The sequence below is a fragment of the Ailuropoda melanoleuca genome, chromosome 13 (assembly GCF_002007445.2).
Source record: "Ailuropoda melanoleuca isolate Jingjing chromosome 13, ASM200744v2, whole genome shotgun sequence".
Lineage (NCBI taxonomy): Eukaryota > Metazoa > Chordata > Mammalia > Carnivora > Ursidae > Ailuropoda > Ailuropoda melanoleuca.
Genome location: NC_048230.1, coordinates 2,324,298 through 2,350,946, shown reverse-complemented (window position 1 = coordinate 2,350,946; position 26,649 = coordinate 2,324,298). Strand labels below are relative to the sequence as shown.

At 50.3% G+C, this 26,649-nt stretch overlaps 1 protein-coding gene across 6 annotated transcripts in view; it reads left to right on the top strand.

The window, feature by feature from the left end:
- RPH3AL (rabphilin 3A like (without C2 domains)) overlaps nt 1-26,649 on the top strand; it is a 161,339-nt gene that overhangs the window by 111,159 nt on the left and 23,531 nt on the right. For all 6 annotated transcript variants that reach the window (XM_019798370.2, XM_034640607.1, XM_034640608.1 and 3 more), the window contains one exon: nt 24,112-24,286. In XM_019798370.2, coding sequence (XP_019653929.1) covers nt 24,112-24,286 — 175 coding nt within the window. The remainder of the gene's footprint in view (nt 1-24,111; nt 24,287-26,649) is intronic.

Below are 26,649 nucleotides of genomic sequence, written 5' to 3'. Positions count from 1 at the left end.
ATCATAAATAAGGGCACATGGGCGGTATGTTTTCTGAGTATTTTGCTATCTAATAATAACTCTTGCCTTTATTTTTTATTTTTTTTAAGATTTATTTAGTTATTTATTGAGAGAGAGGAGGGGAGAGGAGGGGCCGAGGGGAAGGGAGAGAGAGAATCTCAAGCCAACACCCCGCCCAGCACAGAGCTGGACTCAGGGCCCTATGTCAGGACTCTGAGATCATGACCTGAGCGAAAATCAAGAGTCAGCCTTTTAACCAACTGAGCCATCCAGGAGCCCCAATAACTCTTGCCTTCATACAAAAAAGACAACTTGACTGATAGAATTGATGATAATCTTTCCCACTCTAAATTCTGTGGATTTGCCCCTGTTGTCTGCCAACCACATGTGGAAAGAATCACCATGAGGGAGAGTCAGCAAATTAACAATGAGGATTGGTGTCCAGAGAATGGGAGAAAACAGAGAAACTAAAAGAGATATAAATATGTTTTTTTTAAATTAGAGAAGTAAAAGAGATAAGAGAAGGAAGAGAAACCACATCAAACAAGCAGGACCTTTGAAAAACAAATCAGCAAATTTGAAAAAGAACCACTGAACCGTTTTCATTTCTAAAAATGAAAAATGTTATTAATACATTTAAAAACTCAGTTGAACTGAACTTTGGTAATTTTCTAGAGCAATAAACCTCATCGTTCCTGTTAACAGCCACATAGATTTCCTTATCATTTGCTTCTTATTGTTTTTTATTTTTGATCCCTGGTTGGTACTCCCAACAGCCTGGAGTTCCGAGTCCCTGTTTCTGCTGTACCACTTGTCACAAATATGTTTTTGGGACCACACAATTCTTTTCAACTTGCTGCTATGTAACCATCGGATCTCCCCACTCCCCACCCCACTCCCGTCTCCATTCCCTCCTTGAACAGGCACACTGTAGTCATTTCCCTGATTTCCTTGTTGGCAAATTAATAAACTCAGACATGTGTTCAAGATTTAAAGAACCAGGGGCGCCTGGGTGGCACAGCGGTTAAGCGTCTGCCTTCGGCTCAGGGCGTGATCCCGGCGTTATGGGATCGAGCCCCACGTCAGGCTCCTCCGCTATGAGCCTGCTTCTTCCTCTCCCACTCCCCCTGCTTGTGTTCCCTCTCTCGCTGGCTGTCTCTATCTCTGTCGAATAAATAAAATCTTTAAAAAAAAAAAAAGAGAGAAAAAAAAAAAAGATTTAAAGAACCAGAAGCGGGGGAGGGCGCCTGGGTGGTACAGTTGGTTGAGCGTCTGACTCTTGGTTTCAGCTCAGGTCATGATCTCAGAGTCTTGAGGTCAGCATCAGGCTCAGCACTGAGTCTGCTTGGGTTTCTCTTTCTCTGTGTCTCTCCCCTCCACTCTCTTTCTCTCTCTAAAATAAATAGATAAATCTTAAAAAAAAAAAAAAACGGAAAGGAAAAGAAAGAGAAGGGAAGGGGAAAGGGGAAAGGGGAAATGGGAAAGGGGAGGGAAGGGGAAAGGGAAGGGAAGGGGAAAGGGAAGGGGGAAGGGAAGGGAAGGGAAGGGAAGGGAAGGGAAGGGAAGGGAAGGGAAGGGAAGGGAAGGGAAAGAAAAACCTGAAGGGGGACTAAAGCAGCCCTCAGTAGACTGGTTCAGTGGCACATCAGGCACCACCGGAGAACCCCGAAGGGGACCTCGTGAGCCGGAGGACTGTTTTGAGGATGCAGCTGAGCCTCCGAGGAGATGAAGCCCGTGAAGGCAAAACTGAGAAAAAGAGAAGGCGGGATGACAAGACACAGTGTACAACAGAAAGTAGTTTTCACAGCAAGCACAGACATGGGGGAGAAGTCTGAAGCCAGACTTTGCTTTTATTCCTCTCCGCGTAACCTGGAGGTGTTATTTATATATATATATATATGGAAATTAACATTTTTGTCTGGATGTGCCTAGGTCATTTTGATTTTTGTCTAGAACAGGCATACTTGGATCTTCGACCCCAGAAAGCGTGTCAGTTAGGTTTTTGCTTATTGCTTTGTTCTCAACTATTCTTGTCTCTTCTTGGGGCCACTTTTAATTTGAAAGGTGCATTTCCATTCTCTGTCTTCTGTATCCATGGTCTTCTACCAGATAATTTTCAACCCCCCCCCTTCTGAAAAACCTTAAAGCTTTCCTTCCCCATCACTGATTCCTTTCTTGGGGAGGGGGTGTGACTTTGGAGGTTTCCCGTGTTCGTCTTGGTGCGTATGCCCGGAACGTGCCCCCGGCCGCCTTCAGACTCTGAGTGCTGCAGACTCAGGGTGCACCTGGGGCAGCACCGGAGCTGCTCACAAGCCCTTTCCTTTGTCCGGGATTTCGCTCCACGGAAGGGGCACCGTGAGTCTCCTGTGACCTGGCCTTCTGGCCATCGGGACTAGGAGGGATGGAGAAATCTGCGGGCCTCCTTTGTTCTACCCGCCTGTCCCTGCTCTCCCACTGTTGAGCCTTAAAGAAGCACACCTTCCCAGATGCAGCTGAGGATGCCAGCTCCTTCCCACACCTGGTTCTTTTCTGGGAATCTGTCTCCCATTGATAAAGACAGGGTTGGGGGAGGAAGGACAGCTCCTCCACGACTCCAGAAACCCACAGACGTACCGCACCAGGAAGGCTGTCCAGGGGCTTCGGACCCTTGTCTCCTGATCCCCCCAGGTGGGCCAGTGATGTGCTTCCCGTCCGGCCCACTCTTCCGTTGGAGGGGAGACCAGCTGTATGTAGGCTGACCATCAGATTCCTCCTTCGCTGCTGTCCTTGTGGCCTTTCTTCATGTGCTTTCCTGTGTTAGCGCAAGGTTGGGAGGGGCTGTGTCAGGGGCTTCTAAACACATGATGTTGCAAGCCGGAAATTATTTCATTTCTTGTTTAGCCTTTAATCCCGATTCATTAAAAAAAATACAGTGACTCATTCAAAGTTATACTGTAATCCATGGAAAGGTTAATTAGACTCTAAATTCCCCAGGATTCTAGAAACCGTTCCTCTAGCCTCTTTTTAGAGGCTGTAGCTTTGGAGTAAGTCTTCTTTGAGGATGCAGGCAGTCTCCGAGGGGGCTGAGTAGAAAGGGGAGAAGACCAATTTGTAAGCAATTGAAAGCTGATTAATACAATTAGAGCGTTTTCTTTGCCTTCCCAGTTTTGCTCTGCATCCTGATTGTAACTCCGCGGAGTCCCGGGGCTACACCTACACTTACTCTGTTTCCTGCAGTGCTCTGCATATAAAAGGTGCTTGGGAAATGTTTGCTGATTGAAAGAGACGTCTGCAAAAAAGGAAAGCCAGTTCCCTGTTCAGATCACTTCAGAACATTTTCCCACTAGGGTGTTTTTGATTTCCCTGAAGTCTCATCACAGCTGGCCCTGGCTGGGGTCCCACATGGATGCCCATTGGTGCTGAGTCTGTCTCTTCACCTCCTGGCCCCTCTCTCCTGTTTGTTGATTGACTGAAAGAGGAATTTTTGAAGTAGGAAAGTGGCTTCCCATGGTGGTCTTTAATCATCTCTAAATTGGGGTGCCTGGGTGGCTCAGATGGTTAACCATCTGCCTTCCACTCAAGACCCAGGATCGAGCCCTGCATTGGGCTCCCAGCTCAGTGGTGAGTCTGCTTCTCTCTCTCCCTCTCCCCTGCTTGTGCTCTCCTCTGTCTCTCGCTCTCAAATGAATAAATAAAATCTTTTTAAAAAATCATCTCTAATTTGCCTAGCCTGGAGAGGGTCCACCTTGGCACAGGCCTGCAGGAGGCCAGGAGAAGCAGGGGCTCCCTCAATTGCAAGCCAGCGCTGTGGGAAGCAGCCACGCCAGCCGAGCCCAGCCCCCCTGTGGCACCTGCCTCCCAGGCAGGCAGCCCGCGCTTACTGCAAGCTGCCATCTGCTTCCCCACGCCGGTTCTCTCCTGGTCCTGCTGTTACTTGCAGTTTGGATTTTTGCTGCAAACAGCTTTGCCAGAGGGCCCCCTCCGGAGGCCCATGAGTGTGCTCAGGAGTGGGTGGCTGGCACTCGAGCAAGCAGGCGGGCGGCTGCTTGAGGGCCCCGCCATCTGTGTCTGGCTCTGGGCTGCTGTCACGGCGTCCCAGGGGGACCCGGATGGCCATACTTCCTCAGTGTGTTGGTCACCTCCCACACTCCGTGGCTCTGCCAAGCAGACCATCAGTGCAGGCTCCTGGCCTCCCACACATGTGGAAGTGGCAGGAGGAGTAGGGTCCTGGGGCCCACGAGCCCCCCTTCCTCCTGTGGGAGAGGGCAGAGTCGTCTCCCACCCACTTCCCTGCCCCTTATTTGGGGTGCCTGCCTATGGCTGTGTCTGTGCACTAGAGAACTTACCTCTCTGAGATGCTGCCCAGTCCAAGAGGACTTTCTCACCACCGTGCTCCAGTCCACTGGCCCCGTTGTCCTGCCTGTGCGCGCCAGAGGAATGCAGTCCGGCGTTGAGTATGGATGTTAAGCGAGCACCCGCTGAGGGCCAGACCGCAAATGTCTAGCTTCAGCCTCTCAGGAGCCTGGTGAGGCACTCATTATTGTCCTTGTGTGACAAATGGGGAAACTGAGGCTTAGAGAAAGGAGGTCACTTGCCCAAAGACACCAGGTGGTAATCAATGGAGCCAGGGGTTGAAGCCAGGTGTGTCTGCCTCTAAAGCTCCTAACAACTCAACTCTCCGTTCGTTTGTTCATTCGTTCATTTGTTCATGCATTCAGCATTGAGGAATTACTACGTGCTGGGTGCTGCTTTAGGCCCTTGGAAGATAGCAGTGAACAAAACAGCCAAATGCCTGTACCTTGAGTTTACATTCTAGCAGGGGCTAGGGGAAGAGAGAGGGAACAATGAACATAACCAACTAATCGATAAGCAAATTATATAGGCTGTCAGATTCTGAATGGGAAAAAGAAAGAGGAGAACAGGGCCAATAATCAGGAGTGGTGGGTGCAGGGTGGGGAGGGAGGCTGCATGGTTAAAAGTAGACCACATCACTCGAGAATTAGGACGGCTGATATTTGAAAAGCAGGAAATAGGGGCTCCTGGGTGGCTCAGGCTTTGAGCGTCTGCCTTTGGCTCGGGTCATGATCCCAGGGTCCTGGGATCGAGTCCCATGTCAGGCTCCTTGCTCAGCGGGGAGCCTGCTTCTCCCTGTCCCTCTGCTGTCGCTCCCCTTGCTTGTGCTTGCTCTCTCTGTCAAATGAATACATAAAACCTTAAAAAACAAAACAAAACAGAAAATAGCACGTGTTGGTGAGGATGTGGGGAGACTGGCACCTTGTGCACCGCTGGGGGAATGTGGACCAGCGCAGCCTCCGGGGACAACAGTGTGGTGGCACCTCAGCAAATTAATGATCTACCAGCTCTCCTCCGAGTATGTACCCTGAAGCACTGAGAGCAGGGGCTCCAACGGATATCGCACACTAACGTTTTTGGCGGCACCATTCACATCAGCCTGACGGTGGGAACAGCCCGAGTGGCTACTGTTGATGAATGGATAAACAAAATGTTGTATGCACCGGTTATTATCCATATTAGTCAGTCTTAAAAAGGCATTGAATTCTGACGCACGCTGCAACCTAGAAGAACCTGGAGGACATGATGCTAAGGGAAATAAGCTCGACACAAAAGGACGAATATTGTAGGAGCCCACGTACGTGGGGTCCCTAGAGTAGTCAAACTCATAGAAAGTGGAATGGAGGTGGCCAGGGGCCAGGGGTTGGGGGAAGGAGGAGTTACTCTTTTGTGGGCACAGAGTTTCAGATGAAGATGAGAAAGGTCTGGAGACGGATGGTGGTGGCAGTAGCACAATCACGCAAATGTACTTAATGGCCCTGGACTGGATAGTTAAAAATGGGCAGAATGGTAGGTTTTATATTATGTATATTTTACCGCAGTTTTAAAAAAGGGGGAGAGGGGCGTGTGGGTGGCTCAGTCGGTTAAGTCTGCCTTCAGCCCAGGTCATGATCCCGGGGTCCTGGGATCGAGTCCTGCAAGGGGCTCCCTGCTCAATGAGGAGCCTGCTTCTCCCTCTGCCCTCTGCCCCTCCCCCTGCTTGTGCTCTCTGGCTCTCCCACTCTTTCTCTCTCAAATAAATAAATAAATAAGATCTTTAAAAAAAATAAAAATTTAAAAAGAGGGAGGGGTGGAGACTGACCAGGGTAGACCTCTTTGAGAAGCTAAGATGTCAGCAAACACCTAAAGACCAGGGACTCCCTGGGGAAGGAGCTGTCCAGGATGGGGACACACTGTGCCAACATGTTCACGGCGCAGCATGGAGCCAGTGAGGTTCCCCACTTCCGTGTTTGAGGCCCTGGGTTCCACTGAGCGGCGGGCAAGGGGGCTTGATTGCAGGAGGCTCTTTGGCCACGGGGAGTAGGAAGATGGGTTGACACTGCCGGCTGGGAAGCCTTACCAGGAGCATGGCCCACAGCTCCTACCGCTTGGCTCTGTTGCACTGTGGGCGCCCCCCACTTACTCAGCCACCCCAGGGTGCTCAGCAGTCTGTGGGCTTAGGAACCGTGTGATCTGTGTGACCAACCTTAGTATAACAAGGTGCGGGCCAGCTTCACTGTTCCTGTGGATATGTTGGTATGATAGTGTCGTGACACCACAATCGAGCTCCCCCCCCCACTCCCCCGTATTGGGTCCCTGTGACCTGGTTTCCCTTGCTATGATACCCTCCGGTTTGTGTCCCTGGGGAGGTGGGCTTAAAACGAGAGAGAAAGCATATAATTTGGTCGTTTTCTTGCACTAATTTGAATAAAAGTTTGGATCATCAGATTTTCCTGCCTGTTTTTCAGATGCCAAATGACATAGGCTGGCACGGTGATGCCCCTCCCCCTAGCCAGCTGTCTTGCAGATGGAGACTAGGGAGTAGAGTGTGACTCCATCCTTCAGGAAGTTTTATTAAGCTCCTAGGTGGTGCCCAGCCCTGGAAAAACACATCCATCCCCAATTCTAAGGAAATAATTCAAGACACATGACCTACCACAGTGCCAGAAAATCCCTCTATCCAAAAAAAAAAAGAATCAGGAAAAAACTGGCCTTTGTTGGGATCTTCCTCTGGGCCAGGCATGGGGCTCTGTATCCCCATTTTCCAGCCAAATGGAAGCTCTGGGACCTTAAGGGACAAGTTCAAGATGACACAGTGAGGACATGAAGAGCTGGGATTTGAACCTGGGCTGTCTGACAGGCTCTTGCTACTAGACCAGCCTCCTACTCCTGATTTTCTACCAAACCTATGACGACTGCTCCCAAGAATAGGCCCTCAGCCCTTCCTATTCCAGGACACCTCCAGGGCTGGAAGGAGACAGGATGGATGAATAGAGGTGGTCCTCAGCCTCTCTCCCCTTCGTTGCCAAAGTGGTCATCCCCCACCCTCTGGGGAACCCCTGGCTCCCTGCCCCACTTCTTCTTGTTTTGACTTTGTAAGTCATTACATCCCAGACCAGGCCAACGCACCCAGAACTAAAGCCCAGCCTGGCCCTCACCACTTTCTAGTAATGATTTGCATCTCTGAACCTGGCTTTGGGTCCCAGCACCCGGTTGTCCCCGTGACCCTTGAATTTTGCCTGCTCTTCCCAACCTGTATCAACTTGAGGGTCATGTCACAGTCATGAGCCAGGTCCTGATGCTCCCTTGTCTACAGACTAAATCAGAGTAGCCCATTTGGTAGGAGTCCAGCTGGTTCTCTCCACGCTGCACCCGGCACCTTACGAATACCATCTCCTATGCACAATGCCCCACCTCACACCCCACTCTAATTGTACGACCTGGAGAAACTAACAACGCTCCCCAGGAGACATGACCAAGAGTGCACGCAGCAGCATACTTTGTAACAGCAAAAGAACCTGGAGACAAGCCAGCTGGCCTTTCATGGTGCAATGGATAGATAAATTGTGGCTGTGAAATACTATATAGCAGTGAAAAAAGAACTACAGCTAAGCTCATCAAAGGATGAATTAAAAACACAGTAAGCAAAGGGAAAAAAAGTCACCAAAGAATACACAGTGATTCACGAATATAATGTTCAAAACCAAGTAATAGTAAATATTAATTTTATTTAGAAATTCACAAGTGTTTTTTTGTTGTTTTTGTTTTTTGTTTTGTTGTTGTTTTATAGAAAAGTAAAGGATGGCTTAACACAAGATTCCCAACAGTTACCTCTGGAAGACAGGGAGGGCTTAGGCTTCTCAGATTCAGTAATATTTAATTTCTCCGTGAGTTCACAGGTGTTTACTTGACTACAGTTCTTTGAAATCTGCTGTGTTTTCGTGTACTTTCGTATGGGTGCTGAGTTTCCCAGCACACCCCTTAAAGATAACATGGGATCGTGAAAACCGGACCCCAAAAAGCTTGAATTGGTGGTAGGGACAAAAACTTTAAAGATCTCCCGGAAGGCAGGGAGGAAGAAAGAGCTGAAAACAATGAGAGACCATGGTGACTCTGGAAGACAGACAAGGCCCTGGAGCCTTAGAATTCTCGGTTTTCCCCACGAAGGAGCCAGAGCAATGGGAAAGGAAGGACTAATCAGACCCACAGTGGAGGAAAGCGTCCCGCGAGGCCCGCCAGCCCTGCCAGGTCGAGGTCAGCCCAGAAATGCTTTTGGGTTGGCTTTGGAATATGTTTCTGAGACTGTGTTTAAGCACAGGCATGTTTGTTGTTCTGGAAATTGAATCAAAATCACAAAGCTCCTCTGAAAAGACCTGGCGGGTTATAATTGGCCTGTCCAATTTTCTGATTCCAGCTCTATTCATTTCCTGCGTTTGGCCCGCTCCATCTGGGGACAGAGGCAGGCTTCGCGGCCAAACGCCACCGTAACACGCCTGCCCTCTCAAATCCGTCTTGGAACAGGGAAGATAGTTAAATATTTGGGATGCAGAGGGATTTCATGCTGCATGCAAATGAAGAGTGAGAGGGGCCTGCAGGCCGTGTTGACAAAGCAAGTCATTAACGACAGTTGTGAAAGTGTCATTAGCCTACACGGATTTGGTGACCTCACAAGACCATTCTGAGTACAGGGACTAGATGGCGTGTGGCCCAGAGAGGAGGAAGATGGGGAGGGGGATCCTGTTCTCAGTGGCTTGCGGGGACCTTTCCACATCACAGGGAATGGGGGAGATGCGGAGATGTGGGGGGCTAGGCAGCACCCCGGGGGCACACGGCCCTAGAGTTGAGGCGGTGAGGAAGGAGTGAGGCCCGAGTGGAGGTTGGCCCGCCCACCCCACACAGCCCCTCCACCATGGAGAGCCACCGTTGGGAGCCACCTCCCTCCGAAGCTGGCAAACACTCCTCGCCAGTAATCGTGCAGAAGCCTCACAGGAGTGAGCCCCTCGCCAGGGGTTAATGGAAGCCAAAGCATTTCCTTTGGTTCTGAAATAATCTAGCCAAGGTGGTTAAATTATCTGTCAAGAAAACAGCATCCTCAGAAGATTTTTTCGCACTGCATTTTTTCCGTTCCACTACGCTGCCAATTGCTTGCCTTCCAGACTGACCTGGTGGCTCAAAACCCACTTGAAATGAAAAGAAAATTCACAAGGGGCTCCCCCACCCTCCTGGGCTGAGGGAGGAGCTGCCTGCGGCCGGGCTGGAGGAAGGGGCAGGTGTGCGCTCTGTCTTTGCTGGGGCTTAATTTCCAGCCCGTCTCCTGACGGGGCGCAGGCCTGGCCCCAGTGTGGGGAGCCGGCCAGCCATCAGCAGTCCAGGCAGCCGAGACTGTCCAGCCAGGATGAGCTGGGGCCTAGAGTTCCGCGGAGGCTTTCTCCCAGGCTCGCCAACGCGCGCACACACACACCCCTCGAGGTTTTAAAGTAGCATCCTTTAAAACGCAAATACACAAATACTCCTGGGAGGGGTCTCCCTTAGCTTTCTGCTAACTGGTCAGTTCTCAGTTAGCACGTCCCACCTCCCACGGGGTAAGTGGAGAGCCTGGGGCAGGAGGAGAGCTCTGTCCTGCTGCCCCGGGGCTTCTCAAAGCCCTTTGTCGGCTGGTATTGCTAGGTTTCACCCCCCAGGCACTTGGGGGATGGATAGAAGGAAGCCGCCTCAGGACAGAAGGGTCTGGAAGGCAGAGCATGGACACTCATCTGTGGTAGGAAAACCTGGCCATGGGCCTTAGCCTGTCTGGTTTATGCCATGGGCCCCGCATTTGCAAGTCCATTTGCTCCTTCTTCCCATAGGTCTGTGGTAACACATAGGCAGCGCTGAATAAACGTTATTTGAATGAATTCGTATCTACTCACCCCGTCTTCAGAGGTTGATTGTAAGCTTCATCTTTCTGAGGTAGGGGAAGCAAGCAATGAGGAAAGATGGCTGCTTGAAACTCAGTCTCTGCCAAAAACAAAAATGGCAAGAACAGGGAGGAAATTTTCAAAACAACAAGAGAGAGACAGGGAACGAGGGAGGGAGGAAGGAAGAGAAAGAAAAAGAAAACTCAGAAAATCACGTATTTCAGTATGATGAAACTTTTCCCTAGTTTTAATTCTGCTGGTTGTCTTGAATGGACAGATAAGTGTGTATATACATATATAAGTTTTTAAACATTTAAGCCAGTATTTGTCTAATTGCTTATATCACGATAGGAGCAGTGTCTATTAACTCCCCTTGCCTCTGAGAATGAGGAGCCCAGTGGTTTTTTTTCAGCCACTTTTTAAAAACTTATTTAGGGGCGCCTGGGTGGCGCAGTCGTTAAGCGTCTGCCTTAGGCTCAGGGCGTGATCCCAGCGTTCTGGGATCGAGCCCCACATCAGGCTCCTCCACTGGGAGCCTGCTTCTTCCTCTCCCACTCCCCCTGCTTGTGTTCCCTCTCTCGCTGGCTGTCTCTCTATGTCAAATTAATAAATAAAATCTTTAAAAATAAATAAATAATAAATAAATAAATAAATAAAAACTTATTTAAATTCAGTTAATTAACATATAATATATGATTAGTTTCAGAGGTAGAGGTCAGTGATTCATCAGTTGTATGTAACACCCAGTGCTGATTACATCATGTGCCCTCCTAATGCCTGTCACCCAGTTACCCCCTCCCCTGCCCCCTCCCCTCCAGCAACCCTCAGTTTGTTTCCTATGATTAAGAGTCTCTTATGGTTTGTCTCCCTCTCTGATTTTGTCTTGTTTTATTTTTCCATCCTTTCCCCTATGCTCTTCTGTTTTGTTTCTTAAATTACACATATGAATCATATGATAATTATCTTTCTCTGATTGACTTATTTCACTTAGCATAATACCCTCTAGCTCCATCCAAGTCATTGCAAATGGCAAGATTTCATTTTTTGATGGCTGAGTAATATTCTATTGTCTATATATGCCACACCTTCTTTATCCATAGTTTGGCTATTGTGGACATTGCTGCTATAAACATTGGGGTGCAGGTACCCCTTCGGATCACTACATTATATCTTTGGGGTAAATACCCATTAATGCAATTGCTGGGTTGTAGGGCAGCTCTATTTTCAACTTTTTGAGGAACCTCCACACTGTTTTCCAGAGTGGCTGTGCCAGCTTGCATTCCCACTAACAGTGTAAGAGAGTTCCCCTTTCTCCACATCCTTGCCAACATCTGTCATTTCCTGACTTGTTAATTTCAGCCATTCTGACTGGTGTGAGGTGGTATCTCATTGTGGTTTGGTTTGTATTTCCCTGATGCGAGTGATGTTGAACATTGTTTCAAGTGTCTGTTGGCCATGTGTATGTCTTCTTTGGAGAAATGTCTGTTCATGTCTTCTGCCTATATCTTAATTGGATTATTAGTTCTTTGGGTGTTGAGTTTGATAAATTCTTTATGGATTCTGGATACTAGCCCTGTATCTGATAAGACATTTGCAAATATCTTCTCCCATTCTGTCAGTTGTCTTGGTTTCATCAACTGATTCCTTTGCTGTGCAAAAAAAAGCTTTTTATCTTGATGAGGTCCCGGTAGTTCATTTTGCCTTTGGTGGCGTGTCTAGCCAGAAGTTGCTGTGGCCGAGGTCAAAGAGGATGCTGCCTGTGTTCTCCTCTAGGATTTTGATGGATTCCTGTCTCACATTTAGGTCTCATCCATTTTGAGTCTGTTTTTGTACATGGTGTAAAAAATGGTCCAGTTTCATTCTTCCGCATGTGGCTATCTGATTTTCCCAACACCATTTGTGGAAGAGACTTTCTTTTTTCCATTGGATATTCTTTCTTGCTTTGTCGAAGATGAGTTGACCACAGAGTTGAGGGCCCATTTCTGGGTGCTCTATTCTGTTCCATTGATCTGCGTGTCTGTTTTTTGTGTCAGTACCATACTGTCTTGATGATTACAGCTGTTTAAGAGAGCTGGAAGTCAGGACTTGGGATGCCGCCAGTGTTGGTTTTACTTTTCAACATTCCTTTGGCTATTCAGGGTCTTTTCTGATTCCTTACAAATTTTAGGATTATTTGTTCTGGCTCTGTGAAAAAAGTTGATGGTATTTTTATAGGGATTGCTTGAATGTATAGATTGCTCTGCGTAGCATAGACATTTTCAAAATATTTGTTCTTCCAATCTGTGAACATGGAACAGTTTTCCATTTCTTTATGTCTTCCTCAATGTCTTTCATGAGTGTTCTGTAGTTTTCAGAGTACAGATCCTTCATCTCTTTGGTTAGGTTTATTCCTCGTATCTTATGGTTTTAAGCCACTTTTTGCTTTTGTTGAGACAATCTGGAATTTTGGGTCAGATTATCTTTTGTTAACTGATTTTTTTTCCAAATATTTTACTTATTTATTTGACAGAGAGAAAGCATGAGCAGGGGGGAGGAGCAAGGGGAGAGAGAGAAGCAGGCTCCCCACTGAGCAGGGAGCCCAATGCGGACTCGATCCCAGGATCCTGGAATGCTTAACCAACTGAGCCACCTAGGCACCCATTAAGTGATTATTTATATCTACATTTTAAGCATCATTTCCTTCACATTTTTATCATTTTGTAGTTATATGTACACTACTTATTTAGACTGAATTCTGTCTTTATTTCATTGATCACTGTTCATTTTCTGGTACCATGAGTTCCCTACTCAGGAGCTTTTTATTTTAATTCATCTGTTGATCAAATGAATTCTACTTTTGAGCAATTTTTTTTAGGAAGACTGGATGCACCTGTTTTCTGTTTTTTGCTGATGTGACCCACAGTACCTTTTCAGGGTAAGAATCACAGCCGTCTTCCGAATCACAGAGGCACCCCCTTACCCGGGGCAGGTAGAGGTTGCTCTTCTAGGGTTGAAGGCTGACAGATACCGCAGGGCTCCCTGAGCCGCCTCTGTGTGGTCACAGGCCTGGTGACCTGCTGCCCGCCCCCGCTCGCTCCTCACGCTGAGCAAACACACATACGGTCAAGTCCATGCCACAGTCACACGCACTGTATAAATGCCGAGTCTCCTTCCTCCTTGAGGGCAGCAAGCAGTCAAGCTGTTAGCCAGAACTGTAAGGTAGGGTGGTCCCAGTCTGGTTTGAATGCCAGCGTTCCTGCACATCAGTACTAAAAACGAGTATGTGTGTTACGTGAGCGCATCTCATGTCACTTTGCCTTGCTGACTATCAGCTTGTCGCCACTGGCTGTAATTATGGCTTTTCATACTCAGCTTGTCACCACGGAAACCTGGTCGGAGGGCACTGGCCAGCGGTCTTTGAGAGCAGGCCTCCCTCTGACCAACAGCACATGATGCCCCAGCCCTTCCTGCTTTCTGAGGGACCCAGCACGGCCCGCCTTCGTGCTGGGAAGCCCTGGTTCTCTTTGAAAAACTGTCCACGTTTTTCCCACCGTCAGAATTCTGACTCCTGGGGAGCCTGGGTGACTCAGTTGGTTAAGCGCCTGCCTTCAGCTCAGCTCCTGATCTCAGGGTCCTGAGATTGAGCCCCGCGTCCGGCTCCCTGCTCAGCGGGGAGTCTGCTGCTCCCTGTGCCCCTCCCCCTTCTTGTGCTCTCTCTCTCTCTGTCAAATAAATAAATAAACCTTTAAAAAGAATTCTGACTCCTGGAGGTTAGATGGGTACAGTGACATCTGAGAAGGACATTGACTTTCTTCAGGGACAGAAATTTCCGTAAATGACCTCATGCAGATGTTTTTAAACTAACCATGACTTGATTCTTTTCCTATCTTGCTCCACTACAAAAAATTTTAATGAGTGCTTTCTTTTCCTTTTCTGAACTACCAACTTTTCTCTTTTTTAAAATTTTATTTTATTTATTTTTTTTCCCAACTTTTCTCTCTTAAGTCATCTCCAGGTTCAATATACCAGCCACAGATTGCCCAACTCCACACGTCACGCAGCCCAGGAACTCAATAACACGGACATCCGATGACCAATTGGTTAGACTTTAATCTTAATCAAAGTAATACACGTAGGTAGTTAAAAGAAAAATCCAGGGTGCCTGGGTGGCTCCGTCGGTTAAGTGTCTGCTGTCAGCTCAGGTCATGATCCCCGGGTCCTGGGATTGCGCCCTGCGTCAGACTCCCTGTTCAGCGGGGAGCCTGCTTCTCTGCTTCTCCCTCTGCTGCCTCTCTGCCCACTTGTGCCCTCTCTCTCTGTCAAATAAATAAAATCTTTAAAGAAAGAAAGAAAATAATCCGATCATTCTGAAGAGCTGGAGAAGGGCAGTCGCCTGCCCGGCCTCTCCCCACTGTGTGCAGACGGGCTGTGTTAGTTCACGGGCTGGCTCCTGCCGTGACTTTATCCCTGGGAGAGCTTCGGGTATCCTCTGTGGACTGCATGCTCTGAAAGGTGATGAGCTGGCTGACCTGGCCACTCTGCTGCCCCCCACTCCTCATTTTTGATACTTTTATTCTTTATAACTGAAAATTTGTTGGAATTTGATGAAATGTGTAACTTTATATAATATTTGCCTCTTTCTTCTTCCATCAACCTTCTGCGTGAGCGGTGGGCACGAATGCCTCTGTTCTTCCCTTCCCTGTTCCCGCCTCCTTCCTTCTCTAGACTATACCTTAATGAATTAGATGCCAGAATGGTACCTTGAGAATGTTCTTTAGCCATAATTAATTCTCCCATGCTTTGTGACTCGCGCCTGGTCTTAATTTACAAAAGTGACTAAGTGACAACACAGAGAGGTGAATGCCCTTGAAAGGACAATCTATTGCTTATATATCGGTCCCAAGAGAAAGGGGGCATGCCACACACAGGGTCACATGGGGAAGCGCCAGGTTCGGTTAGGAGGCAGAAGGGAATGAAGGGAAAGCTCAGGCCAGGGCCCTTATCGGGGTTTCTACAGGAAAGGCAAGGCAGGGCAGGGTAACTATCTTCGGATTGGCTAGTTGAAGCAGTTTAGGGAGGCGTTGGGACCTACAGGGCAGCCCTGGGTGATTTAGGGCAGGGGAACACTGGCTTGGTGGGTGAGGGTCAGCTAAGGCATTGTTGGCAATGTGGTGTGGACTCGGGATTGGTCGGAGGGCTTGTGACATGACCTTCATGTGCCTCCACAAGCCACATCACAGGGCGAATAGCAACGTCTTTGGCCAGTAGTTTGGCCACGTGATTAATGGATGCCAGAGAGACAAATACAGAATCTAAGAAAAGTTAGAACACACTGTCTCTAGGTTAGTTCAGGTTGAGAAATCCATAAATAGCATTTGAGTTAGCAAAGCAGGGGGAATGGCAGGCAGAGGGAGAGGGAGAAACAGGCTCTCCAAGGAGCAGGGAGCCCAATGCGGGGCTCGATCCCAGGACCCTGAGATCATGACCTGAGCTGAAGGCAGACGCTTAACCCACTGAGTCACCCAGGTGCCCCTGAAGATCACATTTGGTACCTTGACCCCTGCATCCCCCAAATGAAAATGTTCCTAGTATCATGATCTGATGAATTCCTTTTGAACTTTTCATTTCTATGTCATATTTTAATTGACCTAGTATTTAGATCATGATTTTCTGGTCTGATTTTTAATTTTCCCTGGAGGTTTTTACTGATTTTTTTTCCTTCAATGACAAAAAAATATTGAAGGTGTTATGCCCTTTTACACAGCTTCTTGATTTTACCTTTTGTTGGGCAGAGCCTTCTCTTTCCCTGTCAGAAACCCCTGCAGACCCTTTTCTGACTCCAGCCTGCTCTGGTTACTAAAAGCCAGCCTCATGGGACTTCCTTCCAACTCAGGAGGGCTGTTTCTAGGATCCTCTGTCTTCTTCTTTCTTGTTTTCACCTGCGTTTTGCTGGAGCCCATCCTAAAGTAGCCTCTTAAAAATGGAATGTGCAAGGAAAATTTGGAGTCCCTGCAAGTCTAAAAACGTCTCTATTCTCTCATGTTCGATTGATAGTTTGACTGATAGAACTCTAGATGGATAGCTTTTTAGCATCCAGTGTTGCCGATGGTAAGTCTGATGCTGTTCTGATTCTGGTTTCTTCATAGGCCTCTTTTTTCTTTCTGGAAGCTTCTAGAATCTTCTTTTTTATATTTGGAATTAAATGATTTTATGAGTATGTGTCTATTGCTTTTTTTGACTTTTCATTTTTCCTGCCTTATAGTCAATAAAAATCTTTTAATCTGAAAATACATGTTCTCCTTCAGCTCCAGGAATTTTTTTTTTTTATTTCTCTCTCTTCCTGGGGAGTCTACTGTTAGGAATTAGACCCCTCAAATTGAGCATTTCTTGTCCCTTATCACTTCTTTTACATTTTTCTGTTTCTTTCTCTTTGTGCTCCACATTCCAAATTTCCTCACTTTTACCTTTTAGCCTTTATTTTACATTTATATTTCTGCATTGTATTTTTAACTTCTTAGGAGCCTTTTCTTCTCCAGTTGTTTCTTTTAAGTCCCTGAATTTAACTTTCCTGCTTTACTCAATTAGTTATCAATGTACCTGATTGTTTCTTTTTCTAGGAGTGTCTAGACAGAGGATGGATCTCCTGCTGGAGGCCTGGAGCCTTAAATTGCTTAAAACAGCAAACATTTCTTTGCTCATGGGCCTGCAGTTTGGGCTGGGCTCAGCAGGGCGGTTCCTTTGCCAAGGTCTCCCGGGGCATCCGAGGGCTGCCATTGTGGACAGTTCCACCAGGGAGGGGTCCGAGGAGCCTCACTGCTCACAGGTGGTGCTGGCTGGAGCTGGGGCACCTCAGTTCTCCATCTCGGACACTGGACCAGGCTGTCTCACACAATGCCCGCAGTGTTCCAGACTGTGAGAAGGGGAGCTGCTGGGCCTCTCAGGGTCTGATCGAAAGTCCCATGTTCCCACCACCACAGTCTGTTGGTCAAAGTAAGTCACAAGCCTAGAGCAGATTTGAAGGGTGGGGAAATAGACCCCCCTCTTGATGGGAGGAGAGGAAAATAATGGGGGCCATTGTTAAGCTTCTACAAGCTCCCAGGCAGCTTCTCCCTCAGCGCAGGCAGCCATAATGAGAGAGCCTAGACAGGGGCTTAGAGAACAAGAGTCTACTGCTCGCAGTTCCGGAGGTTGGAAGGTCCAGATCAAAGTGCCGGCAGAGTCAGTTCCTGGTGAGAACACTCTTCCTGGCCTGCAGGTGGCTGCCACCTCTCTGTGTCCTCGCACAGAAGACACAGAAACACGTTCTCTGGTGTCGCTTCTAAGGACATTAATCCCATTATGAGGGGCCCACCCTTATGCCTCCATCTAACCCTAACTACCTCCTGAAGGCCCATCTCTGGACACCATCCCCCAGGACGTCAACGTATGAATTGGTGCATGGGCACACTTCAGTCCATGACACCCTCTCGGCCAGTGCTTCTCTTAAGGAACTTGAGTTACATAAAGCCTTGAAATTTGGACGTGCTCAGTAGCCTCAGCTGACAGATTTTTGTGTGCTATCATGCATTGGGGGCCCTGTGTGCATCCTACCGTTACGGACTTTGGAGCTTTCGATCTGGTGCAGGAAACAGGCATATATATGGGTCATCATAACAGTGTGTGCATTGCAGGCTGGATTTCTTCATCCCAGCCCAGGGAGGGAAGAAGGAGAACATATACAGAGGCCTGGAAGCAAGAGACCGCTTACTGTGGTCAGGGAGTGAGAGGGGCTGTGTCTGGCTGAGCCCGAGTGCAGGGCAGGATGAGGCAAGAGATGAGGCTGGTGAGGGAGGCAAGGGTGGTAGAGTTCTGGGGTCCTGTTGGCCATGCAGTGAAGGTTAGCTTGCCTGGTGGAGTTTCTGGGAGGCTGACACACTGTGCGTGTGTGTGTGTGCGTGTGCGTTCAGGTAACGTGTTAGGGAAGGCCGTGCGGCCTGTCCGCCAGGTGGGCTGACCCTTTAAGAGACCCTTTTTAAAAGAACGAAGTGTAAGCAGGAAGACTTCTGTATAACAGGCCATTTCCTGTGGCTTTTCAAGCCTGGGCCAGCCTGGAGCTTGTTAAGCAGACAGAACATGGTCTCCTTGAAGACAGAGTCCCACGTTTGTCCCCTGAGGATGATTCCTTTGCTTTGCCTTCTTCGTTTGTTCATTCGTTTTGTCAGTCAGCAACATTCTTGCCACGCACCGGCTCCTCGCAGGCCCTGGGAGTACAGGGGTGGCACAGCCTTGCCCTTGGGCTCGCAGCTCCCCGGCTGGGTGAGGTGCCGGAGCCGCTGCCTCTCCACATGGCCTCCAGCAGCAGAGCACAGGTGCTCTGGCTCGGCTCCAGGTGGCACGGAAGTCTTCCTAGGGGCAGTGTCACTGCCTTGGTGGGAGACAAGGATGAAGGACACATCAGGTGGAAGGGACAGCATGTGCAAAGGCCGCAGACTGTACCTCTGCTCTTCCCAGGTGTGGACGCCTCACCTGAATTCATGCAGGTGCACTCCTGAGTTGCTGGGAGGCAGGGAGAGGCGGTAGCACACGGAAGGGGTGGAGCAGTGGGCAGGGACAGAGATCTTAGGCCGTCCCTTACCCATCCTCCCCAGCGGCTGGTCCCGTGGGATCCTCTTCTTCCCAACAGGGCCTGGCAATCACCACCTTCTCCAGCCATAGCCATTTAGGAAATGCCAATGATTAGCAATTGTTATCATGGTAATTAAAATTCCCTGGGAACAGCTTGGCTAATATCCATCAGTATCTGCAGTCAGGTTGGCCGTGAGCTGAAATCCTAATGAAAACCTCGAAGCAGAGCACAGAGCAGTGCTACGGGGAGGCTTTAATGCCGCTGGCCACCCCTGCAAATTCCATGGCGGCAATGCAGGTCTTTTCCTATTAAATGGCATTTTCAAGGATGGCTGCTGTGCTGGCCTTATCATAGCAAACCACACGTGGGGAGCAGACTGGGGTTTTACAGAATCCCACGGCTTCTATAGAAAGTGGAGGTTTTCTGATCTGTGGAGGGCTTCTCCTGCTACTGTTCTTGGGGAGGGGGCCGGGTGCTGGGCCAGGTAGTGGGTGATGGGCCTGGAGGCACAGAGCAGAAATCACGCGAATAAAAGCTCCAGTTGTGCATTTCACAGGGCAGAGTGGGCAGCAAGGCGAGAGAAGGTCTGAGGATGGCATGGATTGACATGGGGGGAGGTGGGGCGGCAGCTCAGACCTCAGCCCAGCTGGGATCCCTCCCGCCTCGCCTCAGCAGTCCTGCTCTCCCAGTGGAAGGCACTTTCCAGAACACTGCATTTCATGCACCCCTACCCAGGAGTGCCGTCCGTATTGGGTAAAGCACCTGTGTGCTCTGGTCACGCCCGCTGTGGGGCCCCTGGAACTGTGGCTCCTCCAGCTGGTCCAGGATCACCGGCCTTTCTGGTCTTCTGGTCTTTGTCCACAGCGACGGCGTCAGGTTTGCCCAACTGCAGTGCCAACGCAATAGAAGCAGGCAGACCCCAGGCCCCGGGACCATGGACCCACATGGAGTGACTGACCCACTGGACGCCAGGATAGCCCCACAGGGTCATTGCCCTGCTGAGCATAAATATCAGAGTGAATTATATGAAATTCACAGGGGGATTTATAGGAAATGATTGAATACCAAAAAACCATCGACTGTCCCCATGTTCATGCAATTCAGCCTAATACTTTGGATCTTGGGCTCTTTATCCTATTTTCTAAAAGCACATTACTGATCAGTATTTTTTTCAGCATGATGTCGGGGTGAAGGTGGATCGTTGCAACAGGAGGTGAGGCTGATGGCACAGGGCCTGCTGGCTGCGATGTGCTGGGGGAGCCAGGAGCAGCCAGGGCTGCGGGTCGCACTGGTGCTCGAGGAAGGGCCCGGAGGGCAAGGTCAGGGGGGCTCGCTGGAGCTTGCTGGGCACTCCCCGCTAAGCACTTCTTTAGCCCTCTTTAATCCAAAACAGTACGTCCATTTGATTAGTTACAAGGACTTAGGTGAAACCCTCAGGCCACATCTCCAGGAAGGTGACAACTATATGGACTGGGACATGTTCCGGCAAACTACTTACAGCTGCCTTTCAGCCATGCAGCCTGTGTTTGCTGAGCACCTACTGTGTGTCGGGCATATGCTAGGAGTTTGAAGATACAGTGATGAGTGCCCTGTCCCCCCCTCCTGGATGGTAGAGCCTAGTGGTCTCTAAAATGGAAAGGACCATTTAAAATAAAATTTTTAAAATCTTTAAAAAAATAAAAATAAAAATGAAAGGAGCAGCCTAAAGGAAGACACGACCCAAGTGGCTAGATAAAATGTGGTATAGATGTACAATGGAATACCATTCAGCCTCGAAAAGGAAGAAAGTTCTGACCCAGGTTGCAACACCTCGAGGATCTCATGCCAAGTCCCAAAAAGATCAATACCGTATGATTCCGTTCATACAAAATACCTAGAGTCATCAACTTCTTTCTGAGTCAGATTCTCAGAAAGTACAATGGTGGCTGTCAGGGGCTGGGAGGACAGGGGAGTAAGGAGCTATTGTTCAGTGGGTTCAGAGTTTCTGTTTTACAAGAGAAGAGCTCTGGAGATGGGCTATACAACGTGACCATGCTTAACACTACTGAACCATACCCTGAGAAGTGGCCAAGATGGTAAATTTTATGTTATGGATATTTTTTATTTTATTTTTATATTTTATTTGTTTGATAGGGAGTGAGAGAAAGCAGGAGCATGAGTTGGGGGGAGGGGCAGAGGGAGAGGGAGAAGCAGACTTCCCGCTGAGCAGGGAGCCCGATGCGGGGCTCCATCCCAGGACCCTGGAATCATGACCTGAGCCAAAGACGGACGCCGACTGAGCCATCCAGGCGCCTCTGTTATGGATATTTTTTTTAATTTAAAATTTATTTTAATTTAAAACAAAAAAGGAAAACAAGGACTACGCACAGGCATGGGCCAGAACCATAGTCCCAGCTCTGCAGGAAGAGCCCAGGAGGCCGCGATGGGACCTCAGTGAGGGTCAGGGATGCGTCTGGCCCCATGGAATCCCCACACACAGCTCCGTAGCATGTCTTGGTCTCTCCCACTGAGAGCCACACAGCTGTGACATGTAAGCCATGTCACTGAGCCTCCCTCAGCATGGTCCTGTCCACTCCCCTTCACACAGGCCCACGTGACTGTGTGCCCCAGGGGTGACCGTGGAGTCCCCATCCTCCCTCCTCTGGCACCTAAATCTGGGGGCCTTGGGTCCTAACACGCACCTTCCCCACACCCACCAGCCCATGGGAACTGCTCTGAGCAGGTCCCCAGACCAGCCCCTAGATCCCACCAGCAAGGGTAGTGTAGGCTTCCCACCCTTAAGACACTTAGCCCTCCTCTGGAGATTCAGCTTTTCTTCTTGGAGGGTGGTCTGACGATATAGGTCGCCATCTAAATGGATACACATGCCTTGACCCCGCAGATCCGCCCCCCGGGGTGTTTTCTAAGACCGTAATGGGCACCTGTCCGATGTGTGTGCAAAGATGATTGTTACAGTGCTGTTCGCAAGAGTGAAAATTGGAAACCATTTAAATGTCTATCACTGGAGGGCTGGTTTAATTAGTTTTAATAAAGCCAAACTAAGAAGCCATTAAAAAGTGGTGGCGGAGACCATTACTTGACACAGAACGGTTGCCGTGATAGATAGGTGGGAGGCAAACATGGGTTGCGTCTACACGGTCCTTCAGAACAAATTGTATACATGCCCAGGGTATACAGATGGCTCTTGAGGGCTTGCTCCATTTCATCCCCTGAGGCCCAGCCCATGTTGGGGGGCAGGAGGCCAATGTGCTCAGGGGAGGGCCGGCAAAGCCAGCACTGACGGGTGCTCAGCACACGGAGGCTGAGTGAGCCCCTATTGGGCTTGGGCCCGTGTCTCAGGAACCACACAGCAGCTCTGCAGAGACAGGGTAGCCTTGGCTGCCGCTGCTTAAACCCATCCGCTCTCCCTGTACGGCCGCCCCCTCCCACCCAGGCACCCAGTCTGCAGGACACTCAGAGTCCACGATGATGTCTGCCCTGCTGAGGCTTTACTCACCACTCAGCCACACGTAGTGAGCACCTGCTTTGCATCTGTAAACTGTTGGGATGAGGCTCTGGGGCGTCCAGTGTGGAACAGAGGCCAACAGAACAGTGGGCTGGCCTTGGGTAAGTTGCTTAAGTTGTAGGAACCTCAATTTTCCCATCTGGAAAGTGGGGATAATAACAGAGCATCCTCAAAGAACTTATCACCAGATGCCTCGGAATGGGGAGGAAACTTTAATTTTGCGTTTCGTGAATTTGAGACCAGGTGTACACGCTATCAATTCAAATAAATACTTACTGGAGAAGGGCCATGAGAGGATCAGAAAGGGTTCTTTAAAGGGGGCTCCACGAGGCATTCATCCTACCAGACGGGTTCTATGGTGTTCAAGGGCCACACAAAAGCAGGCCCTTCTGCACAGGGTAGCTGGGAGAGAGAAGTGAGTGATTCCAGCCAGGGATAGGGTTGGGACTCGGTGGCCCCATGCCTGGCACTCTGGAGCATAAAGAGATGACTCATGATAGTTAGTGATTCCAGTGCTGCAGTTAGGTGCTGAGTCTATGCAGACCAATTAATAGGGTTAAGTTTCTCTAGGAAAACCTGTTGAGTAGATTCCAGGTGGGAAGCACTGTATGTTCTTTGGCTCTGTTGGAGAACCCTATGTACATTGGTGTCTTAAAGGCTCTGAGAAGTCCTGCAGTAATACTTCATTTAACCTAGTGCTTCCCAAGTGTACAGGAGCAGGAACTTTTTTTGTGTGTGTGGTCCAGTCCATGTTAATATCCCACAGAACCAATGTACAGAGGAAGCTTGGGGATTAGGAAAATCTGTCCTACAGAGAATCGGGGCAACCTCTGGCCTTCTGATTTTCAAGTCTCTCTTTTGGGGGGTGCCTGGGTGGCTCAGTTAGCTAAACATCCAACTCTTGATTTTGGCTCAGGTCATGATCTCAGGGTTGTGAGGTCGAGCCTGGCATGGATCCTGCTTAAGATTCTCTCTCTCATCTCCCTCTGCACCCCACCCCAATAAATAAATTAATTAATTCTCTCTTTTGAGTAGGGAACTTGGTCCACTGTTGTAAGACTTCCATGTCTGTCAGATGAGAGAAAGAGGGTGACAGTGACCGTCATGAGCATTACATCTTCGAGTGGCTGCTCTGTGCCCGGCGCTGGGCAGTGGGGCCTTCCATTCATTCAAGAGTCTGGTCCTCATGGCTGCCCTGTGAGGCGGGTACTGTTCCTACATTCCACCTTCTGGTGATGAAACCGGGGATCTGGAAGGTCGATGTGTCCAGATCTCACAGCTGCCGGGTGACAGGTCCCGGTTCAAACCCAGGCCGTCTGTTCTGAACTGCCAAGGTCTTCTCTGAGAAGGTCACGTTCCTTCACATTCTCCTCCTCTTACTGAATACCCTGAATGTATTTCCTTTGGTGGAAAAGAGATTATGGAGTACTTGGTGTTTCTTGAAGTAGGCATGAAGAGTTCGGGGACCTTATCTCAGTGCTGCTGTGAATTCTAATCTGGGGTTCTCTGAGGTCGGGGCTCTTCCTGCACCTGCACAGAGATAGCCTTGTCCCCGGGGAGTCTCCAGAACAGCTTCCAGTACTGCGCCCGCCCCGAGCCCAGCCCTTCGCCTAGCCTCCTGTCGCTCGCTCTGCCCCAGAGCCTCCAGGGAAGAGGCAGGTGGGAGGAATGCGGGTGGCATCTGGGGAGCACCTTCTGGGCACCCACAGCGTGGGGCGCTTTCCAGCAGGAGAGGAGGGCGGGCCAGCGTGGGAGCGCGGCACAGGGAGGGCTGCTCTGCATCCCTTGTTCTAAGCAGATGTCACCCCTGCCAGGTCTGGAAGAGGTCGGGGGCCTGGTTCTACAAAGGGCTCCCCAAGTACATCCTGCCACTGAAGACCCCTGGCCGGGCCGATGACCCCCACTTCCGACCTTTGCCCGTGGAGCCCACAGAGCACAAGCCCAGAAGCACTGAGACTAGTCGTGTCTACACGTGGGCCCGAGGGAGAGGTAAGTCCCCCTTGCCCCCCGTCCCGGGATAGCAGCTGTCACACGCCCGCCGTCAGCCAGCTGGACAGTGCCATGGGCACCAGGCCGGCATCTGCCACACCCGCCACGGGGCTCATCCTGGTGTGTCGTCCTCCCTGTGCCCTCAGCTCCCCACCTGTGCCCGTGTGGGCAGCTGGACCTTAGCACGTGATCGCTCGCAGGAGGAGGGGCCACTGGGGGCCATTTCTCAAACAAGTGCTTATTTGGGGCTGGAAATGCCACGAACACTATGGATCTTTGCAGGAACGTGATACCCACTGAGGTTTTTCGCAGAGTATGAAAACGTATCTTTCCGAAGCTGGCCTGTACCGTCTCTTCTCGGCGCTTGTCTTGCGTCTCAGGAAGGGAGGACTCCTGGCTTCCCTGGTCCTAATGAGCAAAATGACTGTGCCCAGGGCCCTTTGGTATTCGTGGAGGCTGCGCTGCTGCGGTGGTATGCCAGGTGGCCGCCGTCACAAGGGGAGCTCGGCTCCACTGGTGGGAACAGTACCTGGTGTGGTAGGCGGCCCTCCACCGCTTACATGATGCTTTAATGTTCGTGGTCTTAATTTTTAAAATTCCTAGTCTCATGACAGGCTCCAGAGGTGACTGGGGCAGGTAGTTAAGCCCTGTTTTTTAGACGTGCAGCCTGAGGCCCAGAGGAGAGGATGCACATACTGAGCTGCTATGTGGCTGAGCTGGGGCCCAAAGCAGGGTCTTGTCCTCTGGGCCCTCGCTCCTTCTGCGCCAAAGGGTCCAGGTTTCAGCCCAAGACTTAGAGACTGAGGGTCCTTAATGAGAGAAAGCAGCCAGAGGGATGGGGGGCTTACCTGATGTTGGGGCTAGACATGACAGCTGTTTCTGCGGGACTCTTCAAGACTTCTGTCTTTGGATTAAGACCTGGCATCTATCTTTATATCATTCGGGCTTTTTTTTCTATTGTTGCAAAAGTAAGGTGTGTTTATTATAAAATTTGAAGGTTGCCAAGCGTTATCCCATAGAAGAGAAACACTGGCTGTAGGTCAGCCCCTCCAGACATGACCGGCATCAACAGCTGGGCCTCTGTTCTCCTGAAGCCTTCTCCATGTCCCCTGGGCCTTGGTGCAGAAGGCCTTCCCAGCTAATTCTACTCGACTCCGTTTGCACTTCTAATTCCCACGAGGTCGCCTCCCCTGCCATCCCTGCCGCAGTGAAGTCCTTGTAGGGACCGTGGGCAAGTGCAAGTGGCCCCTGGGCAGGCAGGCAGGGGAGCAGGCTGTGCTGGGACTGGCCCTGGGGGTGCCGTGGGCCTCAGGGAGGAGCCCGGAATGGGGTTTTCTGGAGAAGTGGCTCCCTCCTCCACCCTCGAGCTGGGGCTTCCTTCTGCCCCTGCCCTGTCAGGGTGTATCTGTGTCCCTCAGGCTGACAGAGCAGTTGCAGCCGGGGAGACAGAATGAGTGAGTTGAGATGGGGAGGCCCCAGGGGCCCTCACCGCCCGCTCTGCTCGCATCCGCACAGGACACACGCGCACGCGCACACACACACACGCACTCACAGCCCCCTGGGAAGGGCAGAGCCTCCATCTCCTCACTCATGCAGACACAGATGGCCTTTTAATGACGTGGCGGAGGAGGCCAGCGGCCCACGCGCTTGCAGGTGGCACGGTTTATTTCCTGGGTTTGCACCACAGCCAGGCTGGGCGATGTGACGGTCCCGCAGGTGAACTTGGGCTCCCTCTGCAGACTGGGTCAGAAGCGTCCAGGCTCCCAGAGCACAAGGCAGCGCGTCCTTCATGCGGGCCCGGGCCGGGCGAGTTGCAGCTCTGTGGTGCACGTTTTAGTGCCGAGCAGGAGGAGGCCCAGCCAGATGGCTTATGTGCCTTGCCCATGGGCAGCAGAAGGGTGAGGGCTGCTGGCCCCACGCTGGTTGGGGAGGCCCAGGGGGCGTCTGCACACACGTAGAGATGGGGTACCCTGGGGGTGCATGGAGTACGCGGCATGGGCAGGCCTGAACTTGAGGAAACCCACAGTGGAGAGGAAGGAAGGCTAGGAGCTGGTGGAGGAGATGGAGGGGGTGTCCGGGGAGGGGGGGCAGATGAAGGCCCAGAGGTCCTATGCCATAGGAACCAAAGCCCCAGGGGTTTGCAAGGAGGGACCACAAACAAGCCGACTGTCCTGAGCTGCTTCCAAGCCTGAGCCTGTGGTTGTCCTCTCTGATGAGCCCGTGTGGAAGCCGGGATCTGTGCTTTCCGATTGAGGCAGGGTTCCCTGGCTGTCGCAGACACGGCCGTGTACTCACAGAGGCATTCTGGCGGTTATTGGATACCTGTGGGAGACTGGAAGTCCAGGCCAGCTGGAACCGTCCTT